At 42.5% G+C, this 12,067-nt stretch overlaps 2 protein-coding genes across 2 annotated transcripts; both read right to left on the bottom strand.

The window, feature by feature from the left end:
* Positions 1-1,261: 1,261 nt before the first annotated feature.
* On the bottom strand, positions 1,262-4,304 carry LOC112224042 (leucine-rich repeat, immunoglobulin-like domain and transmembrane domain-containing protein 2). The gene is made up of 3 exons (XM_024387328.2): positions 3,878-4,304; positions 2,730-3,517; positions 1,262-2,123 (listed from the first exon to the last, which is right to left on the bottom strand). The coding sequence occupies exons 1-3, from the start codon at positions 3,985-3,987 to the stop codon at positions 1,282-1,284; spliced, it is 1,740 nt and encodes a 579-aa protein (XP_024243096.2). The 5' UTR covers positions 3,988-4,304; the 3' UTR covers positions 1,262-1,281.
* Positions 4,305-7,137: 2,833 nt separating this feature from the next.
* On the bottom strand, positions 7,138-11,705 carry LOC112224707 (leucine-rich repeat, immunoglobulin-like domain and transmembrane domain-containing protein 1). Its single transcript, XM_024388401.1, has 4 exons — positions 11,445-11,705; positions 10,577-11,040; positions 9,525-9,830; positions 7,138-9,042 (listed from the first exon to the last, which is right to left on the bottom strand). The coding sequence occupies exons 1-4, from the start codon at positions 11,567-11,569 to the stop codon at positions 7,955-7,957; spliced, it is 1,983 nt and encodes a 660-aa protein (XP_024244169.1). The 5' UTR covers positions 11,570-11,705; the 3' UTR covers positions 7,138-7,954.
* Between the last annotated feature and the right edge of the window lie 362 nt (positions 11,706-12,067).

Genomic DNA, 12,067 nt, shown 5'->3' with positions numbered 1-12,067 from the left:
ATAATCTAATGCAGTCACTCAGAGAAGATCTCATGTTGCCTATTCTCTCTGAGAGACATGGTTAAGATCTAAGTAGAACCCTACTCTCTCCGAGAGACATGGTTAAGATCTAAGTAGAACCCTATTCTCTCTGAGACATGGTTAAGATCTAAGTATAGAACCCTATTTTCTCTGAGAGACATGGTTAAGGTCTAACTATAGAACCCTATTTTCTCTGAGAGACATGGTTAAGATCTAACAATAGAACCCTATTTTCTCTGAGAGACATGGTTAAGGTCTAACTATAGAACCCTATTTTCTCTGAGAGACATGGTTAAGGTCTAACTATAGAACCCTATTTTCTCTGAGAGACATGGTTAAGATCTAACAATAGAACCCTATTTTCTCTGAGAGACATGGTTAAGATCTAACAATAGAACCCTATTCTCTCTGAGAGACATGGTTAAGATCTAATTATAGAACCCTATTCTCTCTGAGAGACATGGTATATATCTAAGTATAGAATCCCATTCTCTCTGAGAGACATGGTTTATATCTAAGTATAGAACCCTATTCTCACTGAGAGACATGGTTAAGATCTAACTATAGAACCTTATTGTCACTGAGAGACATGGTTAAGATCTAACTATAGAACCTTATTGTCACTGAGAGACATGGTTAAGATCTAACTATAGAACCCTATTCTCTGTGTAGGGCACTACGTTTGACCTACAGTACCTATGGGATTTTGGTAGGGAGCTATTAGGACCCTGCTGTCTATAGTGTCCAGCTTTACCCCCAACTCTAATCCCCATTATCCCACAGGAAAACAATAGCAAAGAAGCCTCATTCATTACAAAGGTCGTAGTGCAAAGGCATGGTTATTGTATATTTGACTGAACCTGGTGTGGCTCTGAAATAATTATTTTCAATGAGCAGAATACAGTTCACGACATTCTGAAGACAAGGAAATGTTTTGAAACAACATTCGTGATTTCTTGCCAGATTGGTTATTTCTTTTAAAACAGAGAAGAACAATGAAGCTAAAAAAAACACCATATCCCAAAGATACAGCATATAAAGTTGAAAAAAAATAAACATTTGATTACTTAGAGACAGGGCATTTTGATAAAACAATACAATACTTCCCTACAGTCATGGAAGAAAGGCATTTCAGTCTTCATAACTTGTAGCTTTACAGATGTGTTTCCTGAAGCTTCACTTCACAGAAGACTGCTCTGCATTTCTACCACTAGGTATCTTAGTACATTTCTTTTTTTTCTTTTTATGCTAAACCTAGAGCTAATAAAGCTTTGCTCCAATGTTTGTCTCTTGTGGATCTTGTACTCTGCCCTTGTGGTTGTTTTTATCCTGGGAGGACCTCCTCTTCATCATCAACTCTTCAGAGTCACGACAGAGTCCTTCATCGCTGGCGGCCTGGAGGCTGTCGAAGGTCCCCTGTCTCTCCCCATTGGTCCTCAGGGTCTTCTCCTGCCTCCTCCTCCTCTTACACTGCTCCGTACAGCGGTCCAGGCAGCTGAACGTACATCTGGTGTCGGTGGTGCAGGCGTACATCCCCACAGGCACCGCCAGCACCATGGCGCACATGATCACGATAATATGGATGAACTTCTCCCGTTGTTCCAGCTGGCTGATGTCACTTCCTGTTAAGAACACGATGCACTGACCGGCGCGAGGCGTCTGGTTCTTCAGCGTCACACACACCTCGTATTTAGTAACCGGTAGGAGGTCGTTGACCTCATAGGTGTTGATGCCCGGCCCGATGTATGTCAACTCCTTTTTCTCAGAGTGGTATTTCCCCAAGTGGATGGTGAACCAGGTCTCTGCAGGGTTGTCCGTCGCAGCGTACCACTCCAGAGTGATGCCGTAGACCGTCTGCTTGGAGATGCGGATGTCAATGTAGACGTTCTCGTCGGCTGAGGACAGGGGGAACGGGGGACGAGACATGGCGGCACCGCCGGAGGAGGAGGCGTTGAAAGACTTGATGTTGATCAGGAAACTGACGGAGAAGTTGCCGATAAAGTTGTTGGCGAAGCAGGTGTAGATTCCTCGGTCTTCCAGGTGCATGGATGGGATGACCAGCTGAGATCTGATGGTCTCATCGTCCACACGGGTCTCTGCCACTGAAGAGGGAGAGAAAGGAGAATTATCCCACTGGGCATACACTGGTTGAATCAACGTTGTTTCCAAGTCATTTAAATGAAATGACGTTGAACCAACGTGGAATAGATGTTGAATTGACATCTGTACCCAGTGGGATGTTGAGTTGTTGTTGTTGTTTAAACATGTACATATTGTATATTTACAATATTTACAGTAATATGTTGCATTATGAATAGGGAAATGGGGGAGGGGGGACCTAGTCAGTTGTACAACTGAATGCATTCAACTGAAATGTTTCTTCCACATTTAACCCTCTGAATCAGAGAGGTGCGGGGTGGGGGGGGGGTTAACTAAACAGTATTGTTGAGTTTGCCTACAAGAAAAGCTGTTGCAATCAATCTATGGCGGCTTTTCTACTTAGAAACGTAGAAACATGAAGAGCCTACCAAAGTCATGAATGACATACACATGCATTAGCCTGCTTGTCCTAAATCCTGTCATCAAAGTGGTGTAGCTTACAATAAACTAGGACTGACATATGATATTGTGGTAAATACCCCACTGCAGCAAAGTCACAGCATTCTAATGGATGGTAGCCTAGAATTTGCAATTAAATAAAACCTTACCAGTAAATCCCTTTATAATCTTCAGGTTGTATGACCAATGGATGGAGGGTTCAGGCCTGGCTTTGACTAAGCACTGGAGGGTTACCTTGTCCCCCAGTGACACCGTCATGTTGGTTTCTGTGGCTGAGGCCTCGGGCTTCATGCATGTTTTCAAACCGACTTCGTGGAAGAACTTCCCCGCCCTGGAACTGGGGCCCGTGCACGTCAGGTACGAGTTCATCAGAATTAGAGGCGGACTAATGGTTTTGATAAACTCTACGAAACCTTTGAGGCGGCAGTCACACAGCCAAGGGTTGTCGTGCAGCGCTAAAACAACGTTGGCCTCTCCACTGCTGGCCTCTTTACGTCCTTTTCTCTCCTGAGTGTTGAGGAGAGGCCAGTTGAGGAAGACATCCCTGGATATGACAGTAAGCTGATTGAAGGATAAATCTAAATAGGTCAAGCCCGGTAGTTGTCTCAGGGCGGATTCCGGGAGCACGTCTAGTCGATTGAGTTTCAGGTCCAAAATGTTCAGGTTCGGCGTGTCCTGGAATGCTGTCCATGGGACTGAACGCAGCTTGTTTCCCTGGAGCCGCAGTTCCGTTAAATTCGTCAGCCCCTCCAGACTCTTGATGTTCATTAGGGTGATGTCGTTGAAATTCAACCATAGAGACGCCAAGGCAGTGACTTTAGAGAAGGAGCCGCTCGGTAATTCGGTCAGGTGGGAATTCTCTATTCGAATTTTACTGAAATAATTTGGGACGTTGTCTGGGATTCGTCCCATGGCTGTTTCCATACAAAGTAAGGATCTAAAAATAAAACCAAAACATTATGGGTTATGGAAGTACGGTTAGAGGAAGTTATCTATATTCCTTTCATCATAGACACATGCGGCACGTAGCCTAGCGGTTAAGTGCGGACTATGTGAACAATTTGTGGATGTGCTCCTGTAAATCACTCTGAATAAAAGCGTCTGCTAAATGACTTAAAATGTCAATGTAAAATGTTATCTCTCCATATTGTCTATTGTTAAAACCAGTCATGAAAAGCCACCATTGAGTTCAGTAATAGCCTACACTTGACCAGTCAATACTGCATATAACGTACTGACACCGTAAGGAAACTCGGTACAAAACTAGCTACACAAGAACTGACAACAAACGACTTACCTTCCCAAGTTATCATTTGTGCAAGAGCAGCCGGGTAAACAAGATGTCGAGGCAGGAGTTACTTTATAGAATAGCCAAGCTATAGCTAATACTGTATACAAGGTGGCCATAATTCCTTTAACAGAAACCCATGTGAAGCATTAGAGCCGAGCATCTCCACAGGGAGGGACGGACGGTAGAGGTAAACCTATTACCTTAATCTTCCTTGATGCAATCCCTTTCAGACACCAAATGATACGTTAAAACACGCTGAAAGTTTGTCTTTTTAAATATTCTTTAGCTATAATCCTCCTTGTGGGGTGGCAGGTAGCATAGTGGTTAGAGGGGCAAGCCAGTAAACCGGAGAGTTGCCCGTTTGAAAACCGGGTCCTACCCGAAAAAATCTGCCAGAAGGTGAGCTGGCAACCGGAGGGTTGCTAGTATCAAATCCTAGATGCCATTACCTGGCGTTGTGCCCTTAACCCCCCCCACAACAACAACAACAGCTTCCCGGGGGCCCAGTGTGGTAGCTAGCCCCCTGCACTTCTCCAAAAAACCTATATGTACGGTATGTCTTTCGGAGGGGTTGGGTTAACAACGGAAGTCAAATTTCGGTTGAACCTTGTGTGCAATTGACCAATAAAGTGATCTCTTTAGAGAAAGTATGTCACAACATGCATGTTCCCTAATAAACGAACGGGACATTTCAGAAAATAATATGATTTCTCAGAAAAATTATTACTTGATATTAAATATGCAAGGACAGTGACTTAGAGCATCGGGAAGTCCAATAATCTATAGATCAGGGCTACTGAAGACCATTGGGAAAATGGCACTATATATCCAACGTCTCTTATTTGTAGACTGCATGAAACAAAAGGATCCATGGCTATTAAATGAGGAACGAATGGAAGAGGTCTTCAGACACAAATATGTACGTAGTCTGCAAACGATACTGTACAAAGTAAACGACCACAGTGGCCATAGACGAACGATCAAGTTGTGATCAGCACCGTGGACAGCGCCAATACGAAACGCTAAACAAAACATAGGCTATCATGTGAAAGCTATCCATCAAATCAAATCAAATTGATTTATAAAGCCCTTCGTACATCAGCTGATATCTCAAAGTGCTGTACAGAAACCCAGCCTAAAACCCCAAACAGCAAGCAATGCAGGTGTAGAAGCACGTTGGCTAGGAAAAACTCCCTAGAAAGGCTAAAACCTAGGAAGAAACCTAGAGAGGAACCAGGATATGAGGGGTGGCCAGTCCTCTTCTGGCTGTGCCGGGTAGAGAGGAACCAGGCTATGAGGGGTGGCGAGTCCTCTTCTGGCTGTGCCGGGTGGAGATTATAACAGAACATGGCCAAGATGTTCAAATGTTCATAAATGACCAGCATGGTCAAATAATAGGTCAGGATTCCATGGTGCTGGTCACAACATGTTTCCTTGTCATTTCTTCGTCAGCCCTTCATATGTATATTATATCATAGTGTAAGTTCTAAGGCTTAGCTTAATGCTATTGCCGAGCATACTGGTGTTATGCCATGCTGTGGCTTGGCACCTTAATGTTTACATCTGCCTGTTTTCACCTCTTGATAATTGACTATTGACACCGGATGGATATCACCCCATTATGATGTTCTGTATCTTTGAAAACAGAACCTATCCTCTGATTGCTTGAACAAAACGGTTGTCAAAGTGTTCTGGGAAGGAATATGCTATTATAGAGCAGGTAAGGATTTAAGAGGACACAAACATTTATAAAAAGTATTTATTTATACACATACAGTACCAGTCATAAGTTTGGACACACCTACTCACTCCAGGGTTTTTCTTTCTTTCTTTTTAAATTTTTTTATTTTTACAATTTTCTACATTGTAGAATAATAGTGAAGACATCAAAACTATGAAATAACACATATGGAATCATGTAGTAACCAAAAGTGTTAAAGAAATCCAAAATATATTTTAGATTCTTCAAATTAGCCACCCTTTGCCTTGATGACAGCTTCGCACACTCTTGGCATTCTCTCAACCAGCTTCAACCTGGAATGCATTTCAATTAACAGGTGTGCCTTGTTAAAATGAATTCCTGCATTTGAGCGAATCAGTTATATTGTGACAAGGTAACAGTGGTATACAGAAGATGGCCCTATTTGGTAAAAGACCAAGTCCATATTATGACAAGAACAGTTCAAATAAGCAAAGAGAAATGACAGTCCATCATTACTTTAAGACATGAAGGTCAGTCAATCCGGAACATTTCAAGAACTTTGAAAGTTTCTTCAAATGCAGTCGCAAAAACCATCAATCACTATGATGAAACTGGCTCTCATGAGGACCGCCACAAGAAAGGAAGACCCAGAGTTACCTCTGCTGCAGAGCATAAGATCATTAGAGTTAACTGCATCTCAGATTGCAGCTAAATAAATGCTTCACTGAGTTCAAGAAACAGACACATCTCAACATCAACTGTTCAGAGGAGACCCAGTGAATCAGGCCTTCTAGGTTGAATTGCTGCAAAGAAACCACTACTAAAGGACACCAATAAGAAGAAGAGACTTGCTTGGGCCAAGAAACACGAGCAATGAACATTAGACCAGTTGAAATCTGTCCTTTGGTCTGATGAGTACAAATTGGAGATTTATGGTTCCAACGGCCGTGTCTTTGTGAGACGCAGAGTAGGTGAACGGATGATCTCCGCATGTGTGGTTCCCACTGTGAAACATGAAGGAGGTGTGGGGAGTGCTTTGATGGTGACACTGTCAGTGATTTATTCAGAATTCAAGGCACACTTAACCAGCATGGCTACCACAGCATTCTGCAGCGATACTCCATCCCATCTGATTTGCGCTTAGTCACACTTTCATTTGTTTTTCAACAGGACAATGACCCAACACATCTCCAGGCTGTGTAAGGGCTATTTGACCAAGAAGGAGAGTGATGGACTGCTGCATCAGATGACCTGGCCTCCACAATCACCTGACCTCAAACCAATTGAGATGGTTTGGGCTGAGTTGGACCGCAGAGTGACGAAAAAGCAGCCAACAAGTGCTCAGCATATGTGGAAACTCCTTCAAGACTGTTGGAAAAGCATTCCAGGTGAAGCTGGTTGAGAGAATAACAAGAGTGTGCAAAGCTGTCATCAAGGCAAAGGGTGGCTACTTTGAAGAATCCTATTTTGATTAGTTAAATTTTTTTTTGTTGCTACATGATTCCATATGTGTTATTTCATAGTGTTGATGTCTTCACCATTATTCTACAATGTAGAAAAAGTTTTAAAATAAAGAAAAACCCTTGAATGAGCAGGTGTGTCCAAACTTTTGACTGGTACTATATATCAGATCAGATCATAGATATATACATTACAAAATGTATAGTATGTTAGGTTTGATTGGACAGTAAACCTGGCACATTAACATTTATGGTAAATACACAGAGGTACAAAATATCACTACAGATATGAGTTGCTTCACCAATACTTTACCTTATTTTGTCAAATAAAAACTACCAGAATTCTGAGGTCAGATTCGTTTCAGAATAACTGTCATTACTCTTCCTCCATATGTTAAAAAATGGGTTTCATGTATTCTGGTAGAACGTGCCATTTTGGGTTTCCTTATTCCACCAAGAATTTCTGGAAAACCTGGGAATTTTGTAAAAGTTAGCATAACTGTGTAACCCAAGTGTCATTTCAAAGAAAGGCAACTGCTTACACTATGTTACCCCCTTAAAAGTGCATGACAAATATAAAATGCTTATTTCCACATTTTAAATAAAAAATTTGTTTCTGTTTTAATTTTTTTTTTTTTACAGTTCACCGGGTCAAGGTTGGCCTGTATTTCTGCAAGGCATAATAATAATATATTATATATATAATCACAGTTATGTCAGCATTTATTTATCCTATTTATCTAGACTCACATATATACCACACTTGTCCATGCAACTGTCTGTTGGTCTCTGCCCCGTCTCTGAGCAGTGTCACTCATCTACAATACATCACTTGCCAGAAGAGAACAACCAACCAACTTAAGTTCTGCTTGGAAAGGACAGACTTCTCTGCCCTGTAAAGGTTGAGGCCTTCATTTGGTATCAACAAAAGTACTCACTAGGGGGTGCCTCATTCCTACAAGTAGCCCCAGAGTCCACACTGGATCTAGCAGAGAGCAGTCTGTTGGACTCGTCTGGGTGTTGCCTGGCAAGGTACTCCCCCTCCATCCCCTTAGGCTTCTGTCCCGGGGAGAGGGTTTCGAATGTTACATATGAGTCTTGAATATCTTTGGATTTCCTCCCCAGTAGCTTTTTACAGCGCTTCTTGAGCGCCCCGCAGCAGACGATCAGTGTCAGGGGGACAGCGATCACACAGGCCACGGTGATCACCACCACGTTAATGAGCTTCTGGGTGCCGCTTGCGCTTGCCGCCTCGTCCGTTGAGAAGATTACACACTGCTCCTTTTTAGGGATCAGGCCTTTGACGCAGACGCAGGCGATGTACTTTGTCCTTGGCACAAGGCCGTCGATGGTGATACGGTTCTTTCCCACGCCTACGTTGATCCTCCGCATGTCCCTCTCGCCGAAAACGGCATACAGGACGCTGAACTCGGTGGTGTTCTTGGCCGTCGGGGCCCGCCAGTTCAGGGAGACGGTGTGATCGGTGTCCCCGATGACCTTCACCGATCGTACCACCCGTCTCTCCGGCGGCGCCGATGCCTGCAAAGAAGAGGCGTTGGCTGCCAGGTTGCTAAGAACCTCCTTCTCCACTTCCTTAATAATCGCCGGCTCCGTGGCAGGAGGACCGGGCGTCTGTCCATCGGCCACACTGTCCAAAATACTGTAGCTCTCGATATCATACCTCCCTGTGAAACCACTCGGTCCTAGTGGCTCGATGATGGGCATAGCTGCCGTCGTGGTTGGTGGAGGTATGTATCTGGCAACAAGTTTCTTCTGGTAGGCAGCTTTCCCAAATCCACCGGTTTTCCGTCCTCTTTGGTTTCTAGTCTTGGAGCTGCCACCTTGTTCCTCATTTTTAAAGGAGTCTGTAATAACCAGGGAGATGATGGCATCTGCAGTCCCCACAAAGTTGGTCGCTTTGCACATGTATTTCCCAGAGTCCCGGTAAGAGACGGCAGGCACACTCAGGATGGACCAAATGATTCCCTCCTTTGAAACTTCTTCCTGAACTGTGAAATAAATACAAACAAAAAAGTAGTTAGAAGGATTAGTGAAAAGAAAACCGTCCATCCATCTGTAATCTAGGCTATTTCAGCTTCTGACTTTACAACACCCAAAATAGATGTCCTAAGTACTGTAGCTACTTATTCAGGCAACAGGCAGACGTATATATGCCTAGCCTTCAGTCACGGCAGGTCTTAGCCTGATCTCAGATCTGTTTGTGCTGTTCTGTCAACTATGCCAAACAGTTTCCAAGACAGCACAAACAGATCTGGGATCAAGACCTGCTGTGACTGGAGCAGGTTTAGAAACACTAAACTTGGAGCACAACGGAAATAAGTCAACAACTTATTTGTTTGTTTGTAGTTGTTGTCCTTCATCCCTTTTTAACATATGTAGCGACTGCTTGCACTTGGCTGTATATCTATGTGTTACACAGTAAATAAATAAATACATTCAATCAATCAATCAATAAATCAATGGATCTCACCAGTGCCATTCATCTGTTTGCCGTCTGCCCGGGTCCAGGACAGCTCTGGTACTGGGACTCCGATAGTCCCACAACGTAGCAGGACGTTGTTCCCCAGGGAGCTCCTGACCCGGGCCACAGCCGTGTGGACACGGGGCCCCTGACACCTCTGGAGCTCCGTCTCGCTGAACAACACCCCTGACAGGCTCTCCGGGTCAGCACAGCGCAGCTTGGTGTCGATCAGAACCACAGAGGATGACGGAGACTTCTGGAACTGGACCAGGTCATAGAGCCGGCAGTCACATAGCCATGGGTTGTCATGGAGACCTACAGTGACGAAGAAAATAAATAATGTCACCAGAATATAAACATTTTAGTCATTTAGCAGATGCTCTTATCCAGAGTGACTTAAACTAAGGGATTTAAAGAAACTACTATGGTAGTTAAATGAAAATAAATAATCAACACCGCTTTTATCATGGTAATAGATAACGTACATTTTAGCATTGCAATAAATAACACCAGTTCTACCTTGGTAGTACATAACACAAATATATATATATATATATATATATATATATATATATATATATATATATATATATATATATATATATATATATATACACATTTTGGACAACTCTTCTTGCTCTGTCTGAACTATAACCTTGTGTTATGTGTGTATAAAGTCAGTTTAGCAAGACGTATTAGTAAGTAGAAAGTAATCATGCTAGTTTGAAGTGAGACTAGTGAATGCATTCTCAGTAACCCTACAGTATGGCTACCTTTACTACAATTAGAGTAATCATTTTACTACTCTCAAATGTCTGATGCATGTCTCCTCCAACTTTTCATTTAACGCTACGTAACACACCACAGGTACTCATGCAATGCATGTTGGGATAAAAGCACCCTGGCTTGTAATGTTGTGGATGGCATCGATTGTTTCTCACGTTTCCTGTGTGTCAATTGCATGTAATTTAAAGGCTTCTATTTCATCCTGGCTTGCAAACCAAATGGGATTCCCTAAAAGCTCAATAAAGATTGTTTTTAATTGCCGAGCAGATCCTTACCTAGAATATATTTGGAACTGTCCCCATCTTCTTGAGACGGTTTCACAGATAACCACATAGAGAGAACCTCAGGAGGTACGGTGGCCAGGTTGTTGCTAGATAAGTCCAGGTAGGTCAGGTTCTTGATATAAATGGTCGCCTCGGCCGGGATCGACGATATCTTATTATTATGTAGGTCCAGTAGCCTCAGGTCGGGCATATCAGTCAGAGATTCCCAGGGGAAAGAGATGAGAGTGTTCCCTTCCAGTCTCAGCTCATCCAGACTTCTCAGGCCACGGAAGCTGTCTACATTCAAAGAGTTGAGAGAATTGAAAGACATCCAGAGAAATTCCAAACTGTTGAGGTAGTGAAAGGTTTCGCCGGAGATCTTTGTGATGGCAGTCTTCTCGATCCGCAGTTTCGAGGTGTCTGCAGGAAAGTTGGGTGGGATCAGAGTAATCTGTGGGTCATTGCAAAGGACACTCCTAGATAGATGGAGAGAAAGGTACACCTCTTATTGAAAGTCACTGTATAACCGAGTGTAACACGTTCATTCAGATGACTCAACTTCATTACAAGTTTAACCCAAATTAACCATGGACTTGTATGGGTTCATGACAGAGGGTAGACGTACAATTACTGCATAAATAAATAAATCAACCAACATATTGTTTAATTTTTGTCTGTTTAATCTTCCGTTTTAACCCTTCTTTCTTGTTGTTTTATTCGGTCTAAACGTTAGTAAAACATGGTTTAGGGCTATTTATTAGAACCAAAGAAAGAGGCTTAGAGCATCGCAAATTAATCCTTGGGTCTATATATATATATATATATATTTGTTGTTCACATTCACAATTTAAATAGTTGTAATCATTTCTCTGGTTTTTACCTTGCTTTGGATCCGTCTGATAATTTGTGAAAGAAGCAGTTACATTGAGACGGACACGCGCTGCAAACAAACGGTCCGAAGCAAAATAATGTCAAGCAGAAACCCAGGCTAAAACCTCGAAACATTTTCTCTCCGAAACTATACTACCAAAATATAGGCCTTACTATCAAACTAAACTACAAGATCTCGTTTGAAAGAAAAAAAAAAAAAAGTAATGTTTATTTCGTTCTTCCAAGCCAGCGAAGCATCGTGTTGCTATCTCCGTGCCTCATACAGGTCTGAACGTCGTTCTGAAACCCGAGATTAAAAGGATGGACCTGGATTAGTGGAAAGGATTTATTTTCATTGACACGATTATTGCCCCATGGCAAATGACAGGCGGGCTGTGTCGTTTCGCTTTGTTTATATACAGAGTAAAACCCTTCCATATAGTTTATTGGAGGGTTTATTATGGAGATTGGAGTGAACGGTTCGTTTTTGGCGGTTAATTGCTATTCTATTGAATGTGAATTTGTGAGTTAAGTGAAACGCAAAAAAGAAACTGCTGCCAATGGATAATTGCTACCATTACAATATAACCATGTAATAAATAGTATACATATGTTTAATTTTACTAGGTTTGC

This window comes from Oncorhynchus tshawytscha, linkage group LG25 (assembly GCF_018296145.1).
Source record: "Oncorhynchus tshawytscha isolate Ot180627B linkage group LG25, Otsh_v2.0, whole genome shotgun sequence".
Taxonomy (NCBI): Eukaryota; Metazoa; Chordata; class Actinopteri; order Salmoniformes; family Salmonidae; genus Oncorhynchus; species Oncorhynchus tshawytscha.
Note: the sequence above shows the minus strand (reverse complement) of the source record. Positions and strands in the feature narration are given on the sequence as shown.

Coding starts and splice junctions, on each gene's coding strand:
- LOC112224707 (XM_024388401.1), bottom strand. CDS start 11,569: ATGTTTCGAGGTTTTAGCCTGGGTTTCTGCTTGACATTATTTTGCTTC. Junction 11,041..11,444: donor TCAGACGGATCCAAAGCAAG/GTAAAAACCAGA, acceptor CCATCTATCTAG/GAGTGTCCTTTGCAATGACC. Junction 9,831..10,576: donor CAGTTCCAAATATATTCTAG/GTAAGGATCTGC, acceptor TCGTCACTGTAG/GTCTCCATGACAACCCATGG.
- LOC112224042 (XM_024387328.2), bottom strand. CDS start 3,987: ATGGCCACCTTGTATACAGTATTAGCTATAGCTTGGCTATTCTATAAA. Junction 3,518..3,877: donor ACAAATGATAACTTGGGAAG/GTAAGTCGTTTG, acceptor TTTTATTTTTAG/ATCCTTACTTTGTATGGAAA. Junction 2,124..2,729: donor GATTATAAAGGGATTTACTG/GTAAGGTTTTAT, acceptor CTCCCTCTTCAG/TGGCAGAGACCCGTGTGGAC.